The following is a 25738-nucleotide window of genomic DNA, read 5'->3' on the forward strand; positions in this document are numbered from 1 at the left end:
TCTCCAGAAGGAAGCGCAGATAAGTCGCTACATACCGTCAATCGGTCTTCTCTATATTCAGGAAGAATGTTTTATTTCGTATTTCGTTCTGAGAAAATCCTCTGATGAATACGAGCATTGAAGTGCGAAGAGACTTAACGAGGACGAGTCCGGCTAAACGAAACCAATTAAACTGGAGATAGGCGAAACCTCGAAGGGCAACGGGGAAAGGATCGTTAGCGGCACCAAGATATTGTCTGCTAAAGTTGTCGACACGTTGCCGTCGTTCAAATCCTCGGAGTTAGTAATCGACGACTATGGAGAATTGGCGAACCCCGACAGGACCTCGAAATTGCGCGCCAAAAGGTCAGAATGGAACGCCGAACAGCAGCGGCGAATCGTTAGACAGAGACGCTTGACCAGGTCAATTCATGATATTCTTGGTGTTCCGACGAGTACGAAACCATCACAAATATACGTTACAAAGATATTTGGTTTGTCAGTGACCGCAGGAATGTTGGTTCGACATTGGAGTGCTTTTGCGCGAATTATCAAACGAGTTTTACACCGAAGATCGTTAAATCCGTGATGATGGAAAATTAATTTATATTACACATTGCACGAAGTTCAAACAGTCGAATCGACAACCGGAAAGCATAAATCCGTAAGCTTCTGACAAGATTCTACTTTTTAACAGAAAAGCCATTCATATCGCTAACCACAAGTTACTTCATTTAAAACTAATAAATCAATTGAATTAATCACGAATTATTTTCTATCAAATCGACAGTAACCGTTCCAAATATCGAACAAGTGTAACATTCTGGAACAATTTAGAACAATTTGCGTTATTAATGCGTTTTATTAATCGATGCTAGAATGAAAGAGTTCTTTCACGCGCCTTTTATGGACTTTTTTTATAGACTTCTTGCTATCCAAGAAATTTAATCTGTTCGACAAACTTTTGATGAAATCAGATACTTACCGATCTAAGAAGAAGAATTCGCACAGCCGAAAAGAAGACATCTGAAGCATCCAGTAAATTCAGAGGTGAAAAATATATGCAATCAAATAAACAAGTAGCATTATATTGATATTATATGTGCTAAATAAAATTTTCCGGACCCGGAAATTTATGTATATTAAGAAAAGCTAAACTACTAATTTGATTTTTTTTAATTACTATCATACAATTAAAAATAATTATTTTGGAAATAATTATTATATGATTGTAATTTCATTATTTTCATTATTCAAGAAGTTATGCGTTTCTATTACTTCGTGAAAATAATTTTAGCTAAACAGACGATAATATGCATTAGATAGCGAAGGTCAAGTTCAATTTTAATTATAGCTTTTTTTATTATTTAAATCTATTTACATTAAATACATATTTTCTTCAGATGAGAAGTTAGCTTGTATGAAAACGACGTAAAAACGATAATTATAGCTATAGCATATCCGCTCTTTAAAAAAATCATGTTATTCGATATCTCAATAGTATCGAAGTTCATTATTGCCGTTTTTCCGCAATGTCGATTGATTCTTTTATTGCGCTCGATTCGTATCGTGAGAAGGCTGTTATTGCAAAGTTTTTGACAGTTGTACATATTTTATATTTCTTTGTGATTAAAAAAATAAATGGCGCGCGTGTAGCGCGCGCTTGTATGTTTAGTAGAGAGAAAATTTTATATCAAAAATTACTATGTACGGTAATAATTGCGGATCACGAAGGAATGATATAAATTTTTACTGTGTTTTTCACATGTGAAAATAGTACAAATTTTCAGTCTGCGACTACTGCCGTGCATAGTAATTTTTTATATATAAATTTATATATAAAATTTTCTCTGCGTAGCATTTTACATAACTGAAGTTGAGAAATTCAGAAAAATTTAATGATTCAACTAGTTATCAGCATATTCCTGATGACATGATATTTATTATCAATAAAAATATCTATCGTATCTATTTAGAGAAAATGCATCTATTTCAGGAAATACGTATTTCCCGATATATTTTCTTAAATAAACACGGCAATAGAAAAATGAAAATAAAATATAAAATTGATTTCTTTTGGAGCTAATTATAGAAGAAAGTATTTTTTAAATAAGAATTATGCACTCTTGTTTCGATCTTTTAGAAACCATCGAAAATTTTTACCACGATCGGTACTTTATGTAACAACGGTTTTCTTAGCATGTGTGTCATTTATAATAGCGATGTCGATGCTCATAAAAATCGGTGGTGCGCTATAAGATATCTCACACGTTTCCTTTATTGCGTATCGTTGGTCATTCTCGCCTTCATCGACTTGTGAACGTAAATGGCCTTATATATCTCAGAAGCATTCGATGTATGTCCTCTCCAAATCGTCGTGCTCGTGCGACATTCTCCACAAATCACCGCGAATTCTTTGATCGACCTTTTTTCCTCGACACTTTTTCTTATTAAATAGACAGTTGTTTCATTAGGTTCTAATATTGTTTTTAAATGTATTGCGTATTTATTGCTATATTACTATTATTTTTGGTAACATTTAATAAACAAGGAAAGAACATTACTGAGAACACAGCGATGGTTTTACCATTCTGCAAGAAATTAAAGACGTACGTTTTCTGTAAAGTAAAGTTGTAATATATACAGGATCTTAGTATAAAATCCAAATTAATTATTAATGAAATGGAAAGCATTACTATGAATTTTATTATAATCACTCGATGAAAGTATGTTAAAAAAAAATAAAAAATTAGTTATCTATTGTATCATTGTTAGTTTTTGTGTTACAAAAAAGAAAATGTTTTGTGATAATTATAAAAATTTTATTAATAACTATATATATTTACTTATATATATAGTTATAACTATATTTATATATAACGATATTTATTATTAATATTAAGGCTGTTTACATTGAACGATTGCACGCGCAATCATCAGCAATCACGTTATTGATATCATTTTTACGATTAACTCTTTGAGTGCTATGTGGACACATATATGTGTTCAGCGAAGGTTATTGGCGTGGACTATATGGCACATATATGTGGTTAACACATTTTTCCGATTTATATTCTCAAATAAAAATTATCGGTGTAAAAAAATTTAAAAAATATAATAAAGATTAATAAAAATGATCCGTTTCCAGCAATTAGCGCGGATTGCCTTGTCGTCCGCATCGAACGTTTAAAGCGCTCCGCACAGATTTCGCCCTTATTACAAATTTCGGCGTTTAGAAAAATCGTGCTTCGGAAATTCGTGTGTTGCTTTTGAAAAACCTATCGCGAAAGGATAAAGCTTTCGGATCTCGCTCTTCTTATTTGAAAACTCTTCATCTGTACACCAAGGTAAATTAAATGGCAATCTGTAAAATAAACAGTTTAAAGTAATATTTATTTTTTAATTTTCTTCATTAATCTTGATTTATTATACTTGATTTATTAACACTATTTTTCACGTCATTATTACGAGATCATGCATGACACATAATTATTTGCAAAGACTATCCTTACTTGCTAAACTCGGTTATTCTTACCTTGATGGCACGCATCTTTGTATTTCATATATTATTATGGACTTTTGCGTACGAACTTTTTTCATTTCTGGAACGAACGTCGAATGTGATAAGTATTTTTTGTTACTCTTTAACAGCTTGCACTTTTTCTTTTCCGACAGTTTGTGTGTCAAGTTCCAAAGATTTTCACTAGATTTATGATGACTGAAATTAAATTTTCATGGATGAAAATGTTATTTATGAAAAAGTGAATTTTTAAGAAATTAATTGAACCTTAAAAAAATCCTAGCTTCTCTAAATCATCTAAATCCTTCATTTTTCTGTTACTTACCCAACGAAGTCGCAGCGATCCAGATCAGACGGTATATAAACGCATATGTAAGGTGTAATTGATGAGGCTGTATTGTTTTTCGTAATGCTTAAGCTTTTCATTTCATTATTATCTTTTAAGAAATCTTCTTTGTACTCGGTGAGAGGGTGTGCGTTTCCTACGACGATGAATGTTTGTAACGTAAAAGAAAGCAAAAATAATTCCAAGAAAGTCTTCATGGTTGTCAGAAATTATTAGCCACGCAGATACAATACTGAAAAATCGTAAAACTGTAAAATATTTTGCAGTGATTTATTACAAATGTTTTATGGAATTTCGAGATATAAATTGTATTGTAGCAATTTACAATGTCAATGGATTAAATCCTATCATTTCACTTCAGCTGACCCTAATAAATAATCTGCAATGCACATATTTCCAATTAATGCGCAGTTGTTATTATCTATATAATTTGTAATCCCTCTTCATTATAAAAGAGATGTTGAGAAGAGGAACGTAAAATCCATTTTGAATATTCGCAGAATTGTGTATCACGTAACTCATCAGGTATAATAAATACCTACTGCATTGTAATGGATTATTAATTCCGGCAATTAAACCGCGCACGTCGACGCATCGCGTCTCGGTTAAATGGAAGCATGCTAGACGATGCGCGCTGGTTTGAATAATATAATAACGAAGCGCTAGAATAGAAATAGAACTGTTAACAATGATAAGCGCCTGTTATCATGTACAAAATAATACGATTATGGATACAAGAAAAGCAAAAATAAAGAACAAAATAGACAAATCCGTCATGTAACGAAAAAGAAAAATCAAGTTTGATAAAAGATATTTTGCACTCTTTTTTTTATCTCGACTACTTTGTGACGCGCCTTCTTTTATCCTGTCGTTTTTCTCGCAATTCAAAATTATTATTGCAAACTGTACGTTAGAAAGATAACGCCCTCGCGATGCTATTAAGTGAAGATCGCAATTATGCAGACCGGGAAATTACGAAGGAGTTCTTCAAGCGCATTAAAGGAATGTGCATTTGGATACCCTAGTTTCATAATAGCATTAAGTTTATCTTTAAGTGCAAGATGCAATTTGCTCGTAAATCATAATGCGAATTTAACGAAGAATTCTTATTTTATTAATTATTGGTATTCTAGAAGATTAACCTATAATTAAATTTAGTAGTATGCATATAAAGTGCATATTATTAAAATGTGGCATTAAAAATATTAAAAACAATAATCGAATTTCTCAGTTTTTTTCATAAATGTTTAAATGTTTTTTTTACATAATACCGGTACCATATTTGTATTTGTAAAAATGTTTTTTACAAATATGGTACACGAAGAATCGTTTTACCCAATAAATCACTTTTTCGCATAACAAAAAATAATAATTATTTACAGTTATTAAAATTTATAAATCGCAATTATGAATTGTGGTTGAGCTATTTTATACTTTGCAAAAAGTTTTTAAATTTACTAATTGCCGAACATTCCTCGTAAACGCTAATATTGATAAATATAATGAATCATACCAAGAATTTCGAATAAGAATTTATAAAAACAAATCGTACATAGAGAGTGAAAAAGATGCCGTGTAATCATCGCGCAGTAAAATCAATAACGGTGTTGTTATCGCGTTAGACGGTTGCAGATGGCATAATCGTTTTATTTTGCTAACCGAGCCGGCGTAAATCTACGGTCCTTGCTTCCGTCTGTGGCCCGACTGTCGCGTCATGTTGCACGCGCCGTCATCGCTAGTGGATCCTTTGACCGCGATAATCTCGTCGAAATTTTTCATTCGCGACCTATCTCGCGTCACTATTTGTTAATAATATTACGATCACATCTCTCGCTAGTGTATGGCTGACTAAGAAGCGTTGAAAGTTTGGCGTTAAATGCGCATTTTTGCTCGATCGCTCTCGAATTGCAGAAAAAACATTTTTCAAAGGTGATCAGTGGGGGCGGCAGAGTCGGGGGCATCGTGACAATCGAAAAAGATGCAAAAATCAGCGATAATAATCGCTTCACACGAACAAGCGTCCCTGCAGCAATGTTTTCATTTCTATCTTACGATATTCTCCGGCAATATCCTTTGAACAACAACCGCGTATTTATTACTACGAATGTTTACTACGAATTATTACTACGAATTATTACTACGAAGAACGAAGAAAGAAAACTTCATCGTTATGACTCACTAGCGTTAGAACGATAAAAGAATTACTGCGACACAACGGAAATGCGCACGCAAAGCTAACATATTTGCCAAGTCAATTGCTAAGTAAACTACTCGATAAACTTAACCGAATAAATTACGTTTCGCATGGAGCGACGCGTTTCCCGAATGTCGTTCGGTGTCTTCCCGGCTCTTCCTTTAATTTGAGTAACGACCTCATCATCGCTGTGATGTAGTCGAAACGTGCTTCTATATACACCACGAGGAATTGTCAGCGTTTAATCGTACTAACATCTGACGGCAATTCGTCACTCCGCATTATATACACACACACACACACACACACAGGTATACGTCTAGCTACGTACTTGTTTCGAGATTTCGTAATGGAATCGCGTGCCATATGGGGCTTTCGCACTTCTCTGACGGATCGCGCTACGTCGACTTATATACTTGTCACCGTGTCACATCAACAGTACCAGACATCGAAATACAAGTAATTGGCAATGTAATTGTGATCGAAGCGAGTGTCAAAAAATATCATAATATGACAGACATAATGATATGATATCTTTACGATATTACTTTAATTTTAATAAATTTAATATTTTTTTGTAGAAATTTTTTATCTGGTATTGATAACCTCTTTCGAAAGTTTCGTGTCATATAAAATCTAAATTTATCAGAAGGACACGTGTAAAAAAATGCCTCAAAAGAAATTATCTTGAAATTTTGTTTGACACCTTTTTCTTCAAACTCGCTCTTTAATAAACTCGTGACTGCGAATGTTTTACTCTTTTTAATCGATTTCGTGCAATCTGCAAATCTGCAAAATCGTCCATATAAATGTTTCTCTAATAATGTGTATATACGTAACATCAAATAGATATATAAATAATTAACGTTTAAGAAGCTAGGAGAACTAACGACACAGCATAGATTACGGACTACAACAGGACTAGCGATAACTGAATAACACCACTAGTCTTATAAAATAAGAGGAACAAGACGAGTTATCACTTGTGATATACTATATATAAGAGAAAGAGAGTATACGCCCATTAAAATATGCCCGTGTACATTGCTTTAAGATTTTTTGCTTTATCAATTAGTCATTGCGCCGAAAACTTATCACCGATTTTACCGATAAACGTTCGAGCACTAATCAAAATAAGTCTAATTACTGTAACGTTTTCATAAGACTAACCTCGAGCTTTCTCTAGTCAAAGGATAGAAAAACTTTAGCCTCTTTTACGAGAACACTACAATCTTTGTGCGAGCTTGAATGGCAAACTGATGCATTCGCCAGAATTCTGTCAGGGTCGCGCAACTTATTTATCTGCGTTATTAAAAATTTATCTGCGCGTTCTTAAAAAAGAGATGAAAACGTAGTAGATTGGAAATATCGTAAAAAATGATAACTTTTATACAGTATTTTGAGAAGCAATGACAAATGTGAACGTCGCAAGAACCAGTAAAACTTACCTTATGAATCTTCGAACTTCTCTTCGAGGAAGGGGCGCTTCTCATATATTCTTATAGTTGATTTCTCGCGTACAAAGCGCAAAGACTATTTCTTTCTGAACGGCGATTATCTTCTGCAAATTTTCGCAAAGCAAATGGTGTTTTCGCGAGGCAATATAGCTAAATGTAGCTACTTCTCAGGCAGAATCAAGAGATTGAAATTTGACTATTGGCTCTCGCGTCTTCGATTAGTACGAGAAAAATTAATCTGGATTCCGAAGGAAGATCTTGACGATGTGATTGATTTTACGGCGAAATACTGGAACAATGGAGAGTGTCGGTGCGGCGCGGCGAAATGTCTATGTGTCCAGGGAGAAACCAGGAGGATGTTCGACGGATGCTGGGATGCGGTGAGAAGTGTGTAATTCGGATGGACGAGCAGAAGAGCACGTTAAATGCATTCGTCCACGTTGACGTCGGCCGTGTAACTACGGCAGGAGAAGTCGCGATATGTCCGTCGAAAGAGATCAAAACAACTAGTTTCTGGTCCCACCACAAAGCTTCTCTTGCTACGTCACGGCTACGAGGTCTGGCATTGGGGAATCGATGTCGTTGTTGAGGGTGCTGCCAGGGCAAGAGGCACAGGGACTGTCGATTGGGTGGAGTTATTCCAAATGCTTCTGCACCGCTTATGTGCCATTGTCAAGTATAATTGCGCGATTTTTGTGATATACAGACATAAGTCGCGAATGGGAGGAACGCAAACGAATTGTGATCGCTATATATTTCCGGACACTTTGCCGATTATGACGATAATATTTTCACGTTATCGTGAATCGAAAGAGGAATGAATAGTAAATACAATGGAATACACGGTAAACTTTCTCGCAGCGATACGTGTATGAAAAGTGAAGGAGGGATTTTAAAGTGAGTATTCCAGATACTAATCGACTTGAAAACAATTTTGAAAACATCACGCTGAAAGAGGAATTAAATGACCATAATTAAAAGGATATATAATCAGCGGCGTAACATAATTGCACACATTTGTTTTTTATTTTATTTAATCAGATATAATTCAACTAAAATACGATACAACTATCGCAGATGTGAATGTCATTTTTAGAACTTGATTAGGTCGAGAATTTCTTTTTATTTGGAAATAATAAGCGCAATTTAAACGCCACATGCATTTAAATAGCAAGGCTCGACATTACGCAAGATTTCTTATAAATTGATACTAAGATATTATTGCGTAAAATTTCTCTCTGATATTATATGTCAATCGCAATAAAACAATATATATAATAACATAAACATGAGTTATGTACACATGTTCTATCACGGCATTAACTCAAAAACCGATTACTGTTGATTTAATCTAGAGGTCAGACAGTGTCTTTATCTTACTTTAATGATTTATGCAAAGCTTGACCTTTGATTAATTCAAATTTAGCTATAATCTCTAGGCTAAAATTAAAAAATTATATACATAATATAGGTTACAAATAGATTCAATTAAATTTACCGTGATGAGTCAAGAGGTATCGATATAATAATAAATAATTGAAGGAACTAAATGGTCACAGCACACATTTCTTACATTATATTTTAAATTTTTAAAAATTTACACATTTAGATTAAAATAAATATAAATTAAAGCGGAGCACGTGCACATGCAATTCACATGAGAAATTGATATAGCATCGATATCAAGTCAGTTTTCGCGAGATGCTAGTCACGCGCACCGGCAATCAATTATATGTCGTAATTATCGTTTGCCTGGAGTGTAATAACTGATTAGATGCAGAGCTTCGGTGTTACGCGTGCGAATCTCGAGGATGCCACTGAAGATAGTACGGGCACCGGGCACAATCCGCTTGATCGCATCGGTAGTTTAACAGGGTAAGTAACGAATAATTGAGCCCGCTTTTACTTTGCACGTGATCGCGCGCCGGTGCACGTGCATTCCGCACGTGGACACAGAAGGGCCAGTGCACGTGCACTGACTGATACACACACCACAATCCTAGATAGTACGACTTATCTCGATAATGGAAAATTAGCTGCCGCACGACACGCATAATTCTAACTAATCTTCATCACTATCGTTGCACAACACGCTATCGACATCATAAGTTGACAGGGTGACATAAGAATTATCAAATTATACTGGCTGTAATAATGCAAATTTAATTAAATATTTTTCTTGACTGATGTTTTAGGGGAAAAAACTCGGATTGAGCTTAATATAACAGAATTCTAATAAATTTTTTAAGTACTTACAAAAACGCTTTTAAGACAAGTAATTTTAAAACTGAGCATGGTATATTTTACGCGTAATTTTATTAATTTATCTTACTTTATTTTTATTTTAATGATTTAGTTATAGTTTTCTCATGAATTTGATTGCTTATAATCTCCAAAAAAATCCCATTGATTTTATTTAGCATCTTTATTAAAGAATAATTATAACACTTTAATTTTGAACAAAGAAGAATCTGCTGTTTCTCGAGTATACCTCTTATCAAATATAAACTAATCTAATCTACAAAAAATTATTTAGAATAATATCGTTGTTACATCACTCGTGTGATTAAAGAGCGTCTCGAGATAACACCGAAACAAATTGTTTTAAATAACAAATAAGATAAAAAAAAGCAAGCCAAGCGCTTTCTCTCACTTTCTTCTTCTTCTTCTTCTTATTCTCTCTCTCTCTCTCTCTCTCTCTCTCTCTCTCTCTCTCTCTCTCTCTCTCTCTCTCTCTCTCTCTCTCTCTCTCTCTCTCTCTCTCTCTCTCTCTCTCTCTCTCTCTCTCTCTCTCTCTCTCTCTCTCTCTCTCTCTCTCTCTCTCTCTCTCTCTCTCTCTCTCTCTCTCTCTCTCTCTCTCTCTCTCTCTCTCTCTCTCTCTCTCTCTCTCTCTCTCTCTCTCTCTCTCTCTCTCTCTCTCTCTCTCTCTCTCTCTCTCTCTCTCTCTCTCTCTCTCTCTCTCTCTCTCTCTCTCTCTCTCTCTCTCTCTCTCTCTCTCTCTCTCTCTCTCTCTCTCTCTCTCTCTCTCTCTCTCTCTCTCTCTCTCTCTCTCTCTCTCTCTCTCTCTCTCTCTCTCTCTCTCTCTCTCTCTCTCTCTCTCTCTCTCTCTCTCTCTCTCTCTCTCTCTCTCTCTCTCTCTCTCTCTCTCTCTCTCTCTCTCTCTCTCTCTCTCTCTCTCTCTCTCTCTCTCTCTCTCTCTCTCTCTCTCTCTCTTTCTCTCTCTCTCTCTCTGTCTATTAAGCTGTGAGATAAGACTATCTCTTAAGGCGAACTATGATATGAGAGGAAAATAGTGTCTTAGATTTGGGTAGTTTTCCACCAAAAGACACAAGCGACACAAAAATATTATTCTCTCTGTTGCTTATTGAATATCGAACAAAAACAGAGTGATACTTGTGTCGATTTGTGTCAATTTGTGTCCTTTGCTGGAAAGCAACCTTGATTGATATACTTAACTCTACAGTTTGCTTTTATCTTACGCTTTTATTCGGTTATATTATTTTTTATATGTAAGAGATCTTTTACTTGCTCAAATCATCATGTAAAATATTATGAATTGTAAATTTCGACTTATTAAATTTCTCAGTCAGCATTTGCACAATTATATTCGAATCGACTGTTAATGTTTGACAGTTTCTTTTCACGTCATCTTCCGTCAGAATCATTTTCGCACGCCCCAACCGTTTATCATTTTCCCTGCCGTCTTTAAATTTTGTACATCACTTAAAAACTTATGTACAAGTTAGATAATTGTCTTTATAAACTTGTTTTAACATTTTATAGATTTACATTGCGGGTTTATTGTACTTAAAGCAAAACTTAATATTGTTCGTTACTTTATTGTATTTTCGTGACAAAGTGCGCTATAATATTGTTACTTTAATCGTTATATTTCATATGGCATATGTTTGATGTTCACAAAATACCAATACTTATTAAAATGTTTACACGAAGCTTTAACATACCATTAATTGCACTACAAATTCTAAAAAGTTAATCTCGTTATTTCAGACATATTGCATAGTTGCGCCTGTAGCTATCATATAGTTTACTACATAAACGTATATATGGTGACTATCCTGTAGGGGCATACAAAAGAGCAAAAGTATATATTATCACAGCTTGAATATTGTCAGTCATTGAATGTTTAAAATAAATTTAATCAAAATTTGATATCGCATGATCGCAACATCAGTTTTGATCAGTACGGTGCATTCTACGATAAACACAGCTGTACGTTTAAAAATGAATGCGTATGTCTTTTACCTTTGCGACTGATGAATTCGTGCGTATCAGAATTGCATTACGAATAATTAAAATGTGCAAAGATGCAAGTAATTAATACCGCACTCTGCGGCAAATGTATGCGACGGTAGGCCATTCAGGGGCCACGATTAATTCGAGTCGAGTTAAGGTACAAAAACTACATACTTGGCAGCGGACCAAGATGTTATACTCTGCAAACGCGTGCACACAAAGTTATCCGGATTTTCATCCGACGAATGAACGAAGTTACCGTACGGCGGACCGGTGGACAACGGCCTCATTTGCTCAGACTTACCTTTCCTCTCTAAACTGCTCCAACAATGCCCAACACCCGGCAGTAATAGCGCAATAATGCCGTGGCTAAACCGTACGGTATAAAAAGAAACTAAGTCAACAGCTGGCTTGGCTTACAATCAAATGGCACCCGCGCTGTATTCCTGAATATACACCGAGCTTTATTCCCGCCGACGGCATTTTTTTAATTTCACATGATATTGATTTACGTATAAAGGCGGGATACTAAATGAATTAATTTTCGCGCATTATTATCGACGATATTGATGTTATAACTGCTAAAAAATTTGAAAACAACTGTCATATATATATTAAATGCATCTGTATTTTTTATTCAAAGTTATTTACATTAATTATTATGTTATCTTTAACTAAGGAAAATCTAAATTAGAAATCTTAATTAGAAATTAGATACATATACTATTTGTTATACTTGAATTTTCTAGCTTTAGAAAGTTTCAGAACAAATTTTCTTTGCATTTTAAATAATGAGTTTTGCCATTAGCGGATAAAAAAATATTAATGATTTTAATAATTATTAATAATATTTAATAATAATAAATAATTTTTTTGTGTTAAATGGATTTTTTTTAATTAAAAATTAGGTAGAACGAATAAAAACCAGATCTTTAGATAAACCAGAAGAACAAAAGGTTAATAGATATACCTAGACCTTATTATTTATTAAGACTAGACACGCGCAAGAATAAAAACGTAAAAATTAAGAGTGCTTTCTACTGCAAAGAAAATTTTCTTTAAAATTTAGAGAAATTCGACTTTAATAAATTCGCGTCGTCTGCTCGCGTAAATTACAAGCCCACGCAAGCGAAGCGCGCGAAATTATTTGCCGTTAATTCGATGCGGGCTTCTACAGGATTACCCAAACGAAGGTGTGCATTACACGTAAGTTATCACAGCAGTGAATTTTCCAACGGTTTAAAATCTAATGGTAAACCTAAAAAAAAAATGTAGTAAATGAAAATATACTGTAAACACCACTTAATATATATGTATGTATAAATAAATGAAATAATTAAAGTAAATAATATTAAATTAAGTAAACTTTAATATTGGAGATAGAAAGGAATTAGAAAAAAGGTAAAATAAGAAGATTAAAAATACGTTTATTATAAAATATAAATTTATTTTGTTCTTTTGAAACGGTATATATTTTTTCACGCTAGTTTTGAAATAGCTTGTAAAAATTTAATCTTAAAACTTTACTTCCTGAATGTTCGTTACGAATGGCAGAGTAGCTGACTAACCGTGAGTATCGAATGAGGAGGACATCATGCTGAAACAGCTAAGCAGAAGCTTATGAAATAAGCAAAGCACTATAATGAACATTACATTTATTATTTAAGTTATTATACTGTAGAAATCTGCTAACATCTGTTGGATTTGTAAATATGTTTGAGGATATTCATGTTGTAGATAACGATCTTATTTTAATGTTTTATTGTTCCATGTTAATCATTGTTTCGCTGTAGCAAGCACTACAATTTCATAATTAAAAGAACTTCCATAATTTGCATAAAAATTACTGTCAACCGAAGTGATGCGTGTTAAATAATGAATTTTATTTCTTAAAATTAGGACAAATTAGCATTTCTTGCAGAAATACTTTTGTAAAAAAGATATCAATTTTGAATGCGTCAGATGAACGTGTACATACGCGAAATAAATATATAACGCTGCCTCATCGCATTGCCGAGAACCCTCGATTCATCAGATAATAAATTTTCGAATGTTTTGGAAAATCAAGTTCGCGTTCTGAGAACCCGGCGAGGCGATGCAAACTCGGCGGGCGTCGTCGACTCGATTCGGACTTCGCATACTTGCGAGCTCACCTAGTCACTTGGTGCAAGCACTCGGTCGCGGACGTGTTCTCGAGCTCACTCTGTATCACAGTTTAACAAACAGGTTCAGAAGCGATCGATTTGTGAGACCAGTCTCGACAGACGTAATAGGATGAAGGACATCTGCTCGCAGGTGAGTCTCGTGAAACTCTGTCTTCCTGTATCGCGCCTTACAATACAGTGCAAAAGAGTCGAGTCGCGCCATCGTGTGTCATCGACATGTGGCCAGAGATTTGATGTTTCACAAAAGTGGATCATTCTTCAAAAACCAACGATAAAAATAATGATGAAATTTTTTAACAACATAATGGAATATTTAGACTGTTTTATAAACGCATATTCTTATAATACTTATATACACTTGTATACATTGAGTGGCTATATATTCTGACTAACTGAAATGTTCTTGAGCTATATTAATACACTTGTAGTCGTAAGAGGAAAGAAGCGAATAAGCGCAAATTAAATTTGTCGAGTGCTCGTTAAAAGTATATCATTTTTAAGTTAGGAAAAAATAATAATTTCGAAATTGCTCATATGATCATGTATATTCTACGTGTAACAAGATATCGACTGTTTGTTATCGGATGCTTGTTCGCAAATATCAAATAATATAAATATGAAAATAGAAACATAAAGTACTAAAATAAGTATATAAGAACGGAAGTATAAGAAATTCAAAATCGAACGTCGCTGGCAACGTTGAGAAAATCTCAGAGTACTCCGATACAAAATTATAAAGAGTCTCTAGATGAAACTATTAATATTACGTTGCGAGAAATACTTGCATTTGTTCGTTTCTTACGAACAAAAAGTAAAACTCCAGTTTTTCGACATTCTGCAACCGGTAGTTAAAAAAAAATCGCACGATCGAAATACTCGACGATACGAGTTCTTATAAATTATTGTATCAACTAATTAAGAAACGAGAGTACAATCATTAATAACATTACTGTAGTTCAAGTATGAGTTCAAGCCACGACTGATGTAATCAGCCAGACCTTTTGGTTCGGAGGTCAGCATCATCTTAAATAATCTGTCGTTCTATCGAAACGTATTTAGTAACATTAATTCCACGCTATCGTAAAAATTTTAAACGATTTTATTTATAGTCTTCTCGAATATTTACTGTTGTGTATTGATGCATCATATATTATAAAATTAATATTTTACGTATTTTTTAAATTAATAACATAAACTTAATTCTAATTTATTAATAAGAATTAATATAATTAAATAGATACTCGCAAATAATTTAAAAGTTAATATAATATGCGAAAAAAACTGTAAGTTGGAAATTTTTTATTATTAATGTGAATTGATGTTATAATGAAATGACAGATTACTTAAGCAGGAGGATGCTTCGAACCGAGGGGTCCGCTCGATTATGTCAGTCGTGGCTTGAACCACAATAACGCTATTAGTGGCTGTACGTTGTGCACTCTCGTTTCTCCGTTCGTTGAAGTAATCATATGTATATAAAGGCTCGTTGTGTTAAAAGATGTGTATCGTTGGATGTTTCAATCGCGATTTTTTTAGAATTACTTTTTGTGTATCGAAACACATAAAAGTGCTTAATTATTCTAGTTGTAAATTACTGATAATTTATATCAATTTTTTTATATTACTGTTCGTGTAATTGCTGAAAAAAATGCAAAGTATATACTTCAAAATTAATTTTCTCATATCTGCATCGAATAAATTTTATGTGATTATTTCAAGTTTATAAACTAGATTAAATAAACATTTCAAGAAAAATATGTGTAATTGATCAAGTCATCGGATTATATTTGGCTATTATAACCCGAAAGTTATCGTTTGACCCCACGTAGTTTTAGAAACTAGTTTTAGATTTCAATATGGACGGCGACATATCGCCGCATGGTTCACATATGCGCGTAGCCGATAAAAACTGTTTATTCTAGAAAAAGTAAAAAATTGCCCGTACTATGATTGCTTATACGCGCATGTCGTAATATCTCTATATCTTCTTTCTCCTATTTTGTTTTTCAATTTTTTGTGTATCATACAATGAACGATTGAGTGTTTCATTACGTAAAAAAATATCAGATATATTTATCATATCAGGATTTTATTGCAGCGGACGTTACATGTTTCTTATTTATGGAAAAAAATCTTGCCGTAAATGAAAATTTGTGAATGTGTGTTTTAAAGAGATTTTAATTATTTTCAGTAATAGAATATGTGATCTAAGGAAAACTAAAACTGTGCGTAAGAAAAATATTTTACTTTTAAGCAAAAGAAGATAATGTATTTATGGAATCCATTGCCGATAATAATTTATGACGCGAAACGTGCCACCAGTCGATTTATGACCTATATTAATCTATGTCGCGCGACTCGTTCTTCATACTCTGCTGTGCTATTTAATAATCTAGTCAAATGTTGGTCATAGCGTCGTAGACTGTCGATAAACTATATGTCATTGCTGTTATTATTTTTTTATTACATTATAATTTTAACTCTTTTTTTATTACATTATAATTTTAACTTGCTTTCTTTTTATCCATACGAATAAACTTTGTATATAAGTTTTGTTAATTAATTTATCAACAATTTGTATTGATGCAGCAGAAACATTAGTGAGAAAGCAATTAAGAGATTAAAAGTTGTTTTTTCTCTCTAGACTCACATGCAAATTTCGCATGAAATAGCAAAGGCGACCTTGTCCGTTGAGCTTTCGCGATTGTGATGCGAAACGAGGATAAACGATGGAGAATGAACGCCCACGATGTTCGCCCGCGCTTCTATTCCTATCCGCGCGATTCACTCTTTCTCGCGCGTCTTGAGTCATTCGTATATGCGAACGAAATTTCAGAAAAAGCGACGCCGACGACGGAGATGACGTAGTCCACCACCCACCTGTCGGCTACGCTATTTTCGGGATGCGCTTCGTACGCATAACTTTGCGTTAATGCACGCGGCACGCCCACACGGACGGGAGTTTGGCTGCCGAATTCTCTTGTGACATACTTGCACACGCGAGAAAAAAAATGGTTAAAAAATTCCTCAGCTTGCGTTTCATAGAAACAAATGGAAGCGATTGTCACAGGTGGACTGTACAATTAATTATACCTATCATTAAATCGGTTCTACATATTATTAGATACTTTTACAAAGTAGTTAACAATCTGTCATTCATATTCAAGCTACATGCTACGTGGAAATTTTCGAATAACAATTTTACAAATGAGCGAAGTTTTTATTATCATATAAATCGAATTTACGTGTAAATTTTCATTAGAAACGTCAAGTATAATTTCTCTTCGTATTTCAAGTTAATATTCTAGATTGTGCGCGCAGTACACATTTCAGAAGATCAAGAAAGGCCGAAGTTCAATATTGAAAGAAAGCAACACAAAATAGCAGAAGATTACAGTTATCATTGTTTTGTAAAATTACTACTGCGCCGCACAATATTCTTCTTTTATCGCAAAAGATGCAACACTGGCAAGAGTGCAATAATACGTTTCGTATCGAACATAAATTGCACAAAGTAATTTCTCGCGAATACCCGAGCGGCGATGCGTAATCCACAAGCGTTCTCCTGGCATCTTTATTGCCGAGGTGCAAAGTGTTTCGCCGTCGTTGAGCGAGGAAGACTCCATAGCTTTCGATCGAACGACAAGTACGGACTTTCTATGATCGTAGAACATAATTTTTGGAATGTTTATGATCCCGCGTCGAACGCCGATATATCGCTAGACTCACGCTTCGGCGCTAAAAAATACCCACGTGCTCGGCACATTTTTCTTAACCCGTAAGAGTAATATCGGAGACATTTCATTTTTGGAATGCGAGTAGATTTTCGCGGCTCATGAGACTTGGCAACTTTTGTTGTTGGCCGCTAAACATTCGCTCATGCATAAATTAAGTGATCGGCGATTACACGCCAAGGATGCGCAAGCAGATGTTCGCTCCAACTCGTTGAATTGCACGTAAAATTGTTTCGGAAATTAAATGCCGTTTAACTGACACTTCGCTTTTGTTTAACGACGCTTTACGACCCCGGAACTTTTGTTTCAAAATGTACTGCGTGTGAGATAAGGCGAGGAAGCTTGCCAACTAGTGTAAAAGATTATATATATCGGCCAGTGAATCAGAAAAACCTATGATACAACTGTGAACTCTTTGTTGCGTAAACTCTATAGTCGTATATTATTAGTTAACCTCGATTTAAACTAAAAAAATATTAACGAAAAACATGATATTGTCGTACACATGAGGTAATTGTAATAATAAAGAAAAATAAATTTCCAAACGTTAGATATGATCAGCGGCCGAATGGGAAAATAAAGCAATTAAGATATGAGTAAGTGACGTAAATATGAAACCTTCTGTTCATAAATATTTGATTGACCGATAACGTCTTCTCCACAAATAAGTTGGATGCTCGAGAAAGCTTTAATTGCTTAATTTTTCTTGCTGCAGACGTATCTAGAGAGTTAATCTTTATCTAACACATGTAACGCGATTGCGCTATCTCAATGGCCGATAATAAAGCAATTTCTCCGCTTTCTCTTGACAGATGATGTATGCGTGTCGCAATCTGATAGCGTGATCAGCGCTAATGCAAAGCGTGGTGAACATAAAACGTAAGAACGCAAAACGAACTCAAAAAGACCATTTGCCCTTTGAAGCAGGCAATGCCCCTGGTTACTTTTAGGCATCTTTATCGGTCACAGTGTCTATTCACAGAGTTGTAATGTATCAAAGTGTCAGTAGCAAGAGCACTGAACCGGATGTGATAGTCATTTTTCAGATAGTCAAATCTGGACCGGAATAAAAAACTTCCGTAAAAACTTTGAACCGGTGAAGTTATTTTATCTGTCTAGATAAAAACAAGAACTAGAACAACCTCAAATTATGGAGAAAATTTATTTTTACACTGGTGTTAAATTTTTTTATAGTGTATAATTTTTTAATTTTTCAATAATTTTTTGACGCTAAGTATGTAATTAACAGTTTCAGAAAAATGGCTACGTTATCTTGGAGGACTTCTTTCGACCGGAGGAGATTGAAGAATTGAAATCTTGCGGAGAAGAGTTCACGAATAAATTACCACCTGAATCGGAACGAAAGATATTTAATACGATAAAGCTGCAACAGGTATTTAAAAATTAAATAGTTGTATGAAATTGTGTGATAAAAATTAATTTTTTTTCGTATATTGCAGATATTTTTAATAGAAAAAGTAAATATAGCGAATAAATTTTATAAAACATAATGTGCTTATATTTTCTGCTAATTTTAAGGTTCTTTATTTGAAATAAAACTTTAAATACCAATGCTAATAGATATAATAATTGATTGTTTCAGAATAAGGATCAATATTTTTTGGATAGTGCTAATAAAATAAGTGCTTTCTTCGAGGCTGAAGCTTTGGAAGAAGATGGAAGATTGAAAGTTCATCCGAGAGTGTCGTTAAACAAAGTAAATTGTTTTAAAAGAATCTTACTTCTAATAAAATCAATTCTCTACGGTAATTTTTACATGATTGCAGCTACTTCATGATTATTTTATACTTTCCAGATAGGTCACGCTCTTCATTGGTTGCACCCCACCTTCAAAAAATATACCTTTGATGAAAGAGTCAAGGAAGCTACTTTCCAATTAGACTACCAAGAACCAGCAGTATGTCAGTCGATGTATATTTATAAAAATCCTGGAACGGGTTCGGAAGGTAAATTAATTATTTGTATCCTCTCTAGTAGAGAGTAACCTTTGGTAGGCCTAGAATATTATATTAAAATGTACATTTTATTTATTAGTACAGCCACACATTGGAATCTTATAAGAAATTAAAGAAATTAATAAATAGTAATTTAGAATTTACATTTTTCTTCATTACAATGCATTAAAATATTTTAAACAAAGAAGTAGTCTAGAATGTACATTTTATTTTTATGCCTTAGAATCTTATATTATGTCATTTGGCAGGCCTAGAACTTTACTGCGATGCATTATTTTACATTCTAGAATTCTAAACCATTTTTTTGTTTAAAATATAAAGTTTCAACGCATCGCAGTAAAGTTCTAGACCTACCAAATAATATGATATAAAATTCTAAGGCATAAAAATGAATAAAATATACATTAATATACATTTTATTATAGCGCACATGATAATCTATATAACGTAATATAATAATTGCATTAAATAATGACTATTTCTTGCAGTTATAATGCATCAAGATGCATCGTATTTATATACCGAGCCAGTGAAACTTGTGGGTTTCTGGATCGCATTGGAAGACGCTACGCAGGAGAATGGATGTTTATGGATCGCTCCGGGTTCACATCAAAGCGGAGTACACAGACGATATATGAGAAACAAAGATAAAAATTCTCCAGAATTATTAATTTACGACAGAGCAGCGCCCTGCTATCCATTGAGTAATTTCAGACCAGTACCAGTACGCAAAGGAACCTGCATCCTTATCCACGGTCAAGTGGTCCACTTTTCTTATCCGAACAAGAGCGAAACATCAAGACACGCTTACACTTTCCACGTGATTGAAACGAAACACGTATCTTTCTCGAAAGATAATTGGCTTCAACCACCTACTGGAGGTTTTGCAAATCTTTATAGAAATTAAATACATTTTATTCCTTAAAAATTGTGTTTTTATTTATGTTGGCACTCATCGGCACCTACACATCTCAAATTATTGATAAAGAAATTTAAGAAATGTAACCTACTTTGTTACTGTGAAATTTTATTGATAATTGTGATGTTATTTATAATTGTATAATTTATACAATTATAAAGTTTTTTGTTTATACAAACTTTAGAAGTGGCAAAACAAATGATCTTTTTCTGAAACAAATAATCTTTACCCAATTACATCACTGTGAAATAATATCGGTAGTATCTAAAAAATATCGTATGTGTAAAATTTTTAGAATTTCTGCCATATATAATTTGATCTCCAAAAATAAACTTGTAAGGATCTGAAATTATATCCAAATTAATACTTAGCGACAAAACAAACAAATTTTATTTTTTCTGCTATTCAATCATTTTCAAACAAAAAATTGTTACAAAAAATTGTTACAAAATATTTTTGCCCAGAAATGCAGATTTGATATTTTTTGTTGATACTACCGATATCTCGCAACAATCACCACTTTCACAATAAAGCTTAACTCTCATTAAATAATACACTTAATAATAGATTAATAATATCAATTTATATCATAATAAAACAAACAAAAAAGATATTTACATTTTTTTCATGTATGTCATTACGTATTCAAAAAGTAATCGCAAAATCCAAAAAATTTATGCATGATTAGCTAATGCGCAAAAATGTGTACTTAATTCCTGTAATTGTCTCAATCCATTTTGCAATATATTTTTTTTTAACTGTACACAATAATATATATCTAAAATTTCCACATCTACTGTCATTCTCTGTGCATCAGGTAAGAATGTATTTAAATTGTGTTGTAAACTAAGCAATGTCTCATATTTTATCGAATTTTCAGCTTGCATCAGTAACCTAGTAACAAAAAAAGACACGTTATATAGTTATAATGCAGTAAAAAGAGTAGTATTAAAACATATATTATGTCATGAATAGATTGTCTATTAGGAGATAACTTACTTATTTAAGTTTTGTGTCAAATCATTTATTTTTTTGGTAATTTCTGGTTGCAAATGTTGTATAGCCGTTTGTGACATTGGTGGATTTAAAGGTCTGTAGTTAAAAGAACACGGAATTCCTGCGACGCTACATGCCAAACCACTATTGAAATAGAAATAAATATTGATACATATCACATTTGATTCAATCATCGATAATATATTTTTCGCACACGAATAAATGTGAAATTATGTATCGTAAAGGAATCTTACCATATGTCGCGTGCATAATTGTAGATATACTGGAAACTTTGAAATACTCTTTCTGCTCTCATTTCTTGCTCTTGGATATTTTCTACTGCACCTATTTTTGCGTATAATTTTTTCTGATCCATATCAGTGATATATTTACGACAACGACTTTTTAATTCCTAAAAATGTGGAATGTAAAAATTTATTAACTCTTCATAATGATAATGTATTCCAATGAATAGAAAGCATTACCGTAATAGCATCAAATGTTTGCGTCATGAGTTCACAATGCTTAGTCGTGTTAACCATTTGTACTAAGTTACTGCATTTTTCTAAGATGCATTCGACATCTTGCAATTTCCTGCCACCAGCTGAAAGCAAGGTCAAGGTTACACTCAAGTTGCAAAATATAATATTTTATTACTATAAGCTAAATGTGTATAGATACTTGGTGTATTTTCGAAAGCATGAAGTAAGTCTTTCATATTGCTCTCAGCATGTCTTTGAAACGATTCGTTTATTGCGGCAATCCAGTGTTTTACAGCACACTTTAATGCAGTTATTATAGTCCAAGGTGGTTTTATAATAACATATATCTTCCATTCTAACTCTCCATAAATCTCTGCCATTTGCTTAACAATGATCTAAAGTGAAAACATTCATTAAATATCAATTTGATTGGCAAATTATCAAAGTTGCCCATTCAAAATCTAGCATACGACACATACCGTTGACAAAAAATCTTTCATAAGTGTCTTTGTATCCTCGAAAACATTATCTGTCAAGAGTGATTCTTCGGTAAAGAGAGAAGTTTCATTAGGACCATTAGTCAAATAATTGGTTGCTCTATCATCCATGTTAATATAATTTATTTTTTCAAGAGGATCGTTACGTCCCAATGCCAGTATGTTATACACCATTGTTTTAGTGCAGAGATTTTTATCATATGATAATAAAACCTACATCCAAAAAGTAAGAATGAATAAAGAACATATTTATTAATATACACATGTTTTATAACGTGATAAGACAACTTACCACAGATTTTCCTAATTTTTGAATTTGTAAGCAGCACTGAAGGATTTCATCGTCTGGACAATTAAGGGAAAAGTCTTCTTTATTTTGCGCTGCCTGTTCTCGTGTTTGTCCTATGACACGTGGATGTTTGGCAGAAAATTGTTCATGAATAAAAGATATAGCTTTCCTGGCCTTTGCTCTCAATTCCCATTTAGATTTATTTTCCTTAAAGTAATCTAGTTCCTATATTATAAAAATTGTTTAGAAAATTTAATATTAAAACTTTCGCAAATAATATTCATTACTCTATGTTATACTTACACATATCACAGTCCATGGAATTATAATAAAAGGGCGTGGATAATGCTTAAACACCGTGTCTCTTGCCTCTTCAATAATTTCTAAGTTTACCAAAAATACATTTGTATCAACAACAATGTGTAGTGGGCCTTTCTCCTGTGATTCTTCCACTCCACTAAATTGCATTAGTTCTACGGTATTTCCTGGTATATGATTTATATCATCTGCACTTTCTTTATTGAGTTGTGCTCTAACAACTTCAACCTTTGTAAGGAATATGAAATTATATATAAAAATATGATATACAAATTATTAACATAATTCAATAATACTGATGATACCTGTAGTGTGATCTCTTCATCGTTCATTGGTTCCCAATCCATTTCTTCATAATCTAGAACTTCTTTGTTAGCCTGTTTTATTAATTCGTCTGTTGTAATATCAACTGGTGTTTTATCTTGTAAAGTTTGTGATTTGTTTTGTTTATCGTTGTTTGATGCAACATTATTTTTATATAATGAATCTTTTAAAACTCTGTTATGTAATCTTTTAAGTCGAACCTCAACATTTCTATAAGCATATGAAGATTCCGAGCCATCATTGTCTGCAAGTGAAAAAGATGATTTAACAATTATTATTAAAACGCATATACATATATCTCAAAATTTTATAGAAAATATTTTGAAAAATTTAATATTATCTGCCTACTATGTGAGTTAGGTAAACTTCTGTTACGTCTTGATGGAATTTTGTTAGCACCAACAGATCGACAGATTTCTTCAAATTTCTCCTTTTCCAGATTCAAACTTCTTCTTAACGTTTGCATACGTTCTGTTGCCAAATTGTTCTTTAATGAGTGTCTTTGTTCTAAACACAAAATTGATTTTTAATACTTCTATTCTTTGTACATTTGCATTAAATAGCATTAATAACATAATATTTAGATATTAATCTATAATTGTAATTATATAATTACTTGAAATATCTTGTGGTGTATAAGCACCCTTCTTTTGGTTATTTCGATATTGCCCAGTGCCATTTTTAAACCGATAAATATTTCTCTGCTCTCCTTTCCTCTCCTGCATTTTTATTGACATTTTATTTGATATATTTGTTTGCTGTTTGCTTTCGACACTTATCTTCGTTTTTTGGTTTAGATTAGATGTACCCGAGTTTCTTAATTGAATTTTGTCTCGAAGAACACACATTTGTGGTGTAAATGTTGTTGTTTTGATATTATCTTTATGCAGAGACGTCATCGATATATTATTATTTGTCTGCTTCGCAGAAGAGCTTTTTACAAATGAAGACATTCTTTTATCATTCCTTGACTTTGTATATGAAGATTTTGAAGGAGGTTTATTCTTGGCAATTGATCTCTGATGTCCAGTTTCTCGAACATCTTTCCTCTGTGGTGTTCTCACAATTTTATTTTGTGTTTGTCTATGGCTTGTTTCATCGTTCACAAGGTCACGTTCAGGTGTCTTTGCTCTTGAAGAAAATTTTCCTTCAAGATTTTTATGATTTCCATTTACCGAAAGTGTCTGTAGAAAATATACATAAATATAATTAAAAAACTTGATCTGTTATAGAACAAAGAAATAAACTATAAACAGAAATGGAAGCTAAAATACCTTATCAATTTCAATCGTTGAAGGTTGTACCCATGTAGATTTATTTGTTTTTACATTGAAATAATATATTCTGTCTGGATGACTCTTAGAACTGACAATAATCCAATCTTGTGGTAGTTTATGTTTTATCATATTGAATGTAGAATATATTAAAATATATAATTTGAAATTATTTGTGCTGTTCTTGTTTTTAATAATCAGAAAGCATTTCGTAGTCAGTCAACACATATGCGACGATATAATATTTAGCCAAATAAAGATGCAACTTCAAAAACTGAATAATACGTTGTATCAAATTATTGCGAAGCTTTCACAATGTAAAAAGAACTTGATCAATATATCCACATTTATCAAAGTGTATCAAAGACTCTGAAGCATTACTGAACATTATATAAATATCTAGATGCTAAACCAACACAGTGTTGCGATATGGGACCGGTTGTATGCGCATGTGCGGCAATACGGCGTCAGTACAGTGTCTCATACAAATTAAACAAGGCACCGTTACCCCGCTACATTAAAAATATTTCTAAATTTTTTGAAATTGATTGAAATTTTTTACTTCTTGGTTTTTTAGCTGCTGGCTCCGTAGATTCCATGCTTGTAAATAAATAAATCTTACCTTATTTGTAGTCACCAGACCTTCTCATGTCAAAACGTCCCGCCATACAGTCAACACATAACATATAACGGCACTGGATCTCCATCACCGCACATGCGCAGAGCCGCACATGCGCATACAACCGGTCCCATATCGCAACACTGCCTGCAACATATGAAGTGAGCCTTGAAGGAGTGGGGATAGCCTCGCTCTCTCTCTGTCTGACAATGAGTGGATACGTCTGTCTCATGTTTGTCTTCGTTCTTGATATCCCCACTATACGTTCTAATAAATGTGGAAGAAGAACAGATATCCCCGCCTACTATTGCTATCCTTAGGCCGAAACTACGCATTGGTTCTTAGGGCCACATGGGTTCTACAATGCGTTGCAAATACTCCGTCGCTAGTCG

At 33.3% G+C, this 25738-nt stretch overlaps 3 protein-coding genes across 4 annotated transcripts; 1 reads left to right on the forward strand and 2 right to left on the reverse strand.

Moving 5' to 3' along the window:
• Nucleotides 1-1316: 1316 nt before the first annotated feature.
• On the reverse strand, nucleotides 1317-7972 carry LOC105678174 (uncharacterized). 2 transcript variants are annotated; one of them, XM_012377278.2, is made up of 4 exons: nucleotides 7488-7972; nucleotides 3825-4077; nucleotides 3515-3697; nucleotides 1317-3343 (listed from the first exon to the last, which is right to left on the reverse strand). In XM_012377278.2, exons 2-4 carry the CDS (start codon nucleotides 4040-4042, stop codon nucleotides 3196-3198), a joined length of 549 nt encoding a protein of 182 aa, XP_012232701.1. In that variant the 5' UTR covers nucleotides 4043-4077; nucleotides 7488-7972; the 3' UTR covers nucleotides 1317-3195. The 2 variants fall into 2 exon arrangements, with proteins under 2 accessions (XP_012232701.1, XP_012232703.1); XM_012377280.2 differs by lacking the exon at nucleotides 7488-7972 and adding an exon at nucleotides 6371-6526.
• Nucleotides 7973-13833: 5861 nt separating this feature from the next.
• On the forward strand, nucleotides 13834-20556 carry LOC105678173 (uncharacterized). Its single transcript, XM_012377277.2, is given in 6 exon segments — nucleotides 13834-13962; nucleotides 13965-14048; nucleotides 18902-19045; nucleotides 19256-19369; nucleotides 19469-19619; nucleotides 20117-20556. Coding segments are annotated over 6 exon segments (1026 nt in total). The 5' UTR covers nucleotides 13834-13848; the 3' UTR covers nucleotides 20536-20556.
• Nucleotides 20557-21111: 555 nt separating this feature from the next.
• On the reverse strand, nucleotides 21112-25401 carry Swt1 (Swt1 RNA endoribonuclease). The gene is made up of 12 exons (XM_012377274.2): nucleotides 24728-25401; nucleotides 24070-24637; nucleotides 23802-23960; nucleotides 23435-23697; nucleotides 23115-23357; nucleotides 22815-23036; nucleotides 22505-22735; nucleotides 22225-22420; nucleotides 22029-22147; nucleotides 21798-21955; nucleotides 21547-21687; nucleotides 21112-21441 (listed from the first exon to the last, which is right to left on the reverse strand). Exons 1-12 carry the CDS (start codon nucleotides 24857-24859, stop codon nucleotides 21222-21224), a joined length of 2652 nt encoding a protein of 883 aa, XP_012232697.1. The 5' UTR covers nucleotides 24860-25401; the 3' UTR covers nucleotides 21112-21221.
• Between the last annotated feature and the right edge of the window lie 337 nt (nucleotides 25402-25738).

The sequence above is a fragment of the Linepithema humile genome, chromosome 1 (assembly GCF_040581485.1).
Source record: "Linepithema humile isolate Giens D197 chromosome 1, Lhum_UNIL_v1.0, whole genome shotgun sequence".
Classification (NCBI taxonomy): Eukaryota; Metazoa; Arthropoda; class Insecta; order Hymenoptera; family Formicidae; genus Linepithema; species Linepithema humile.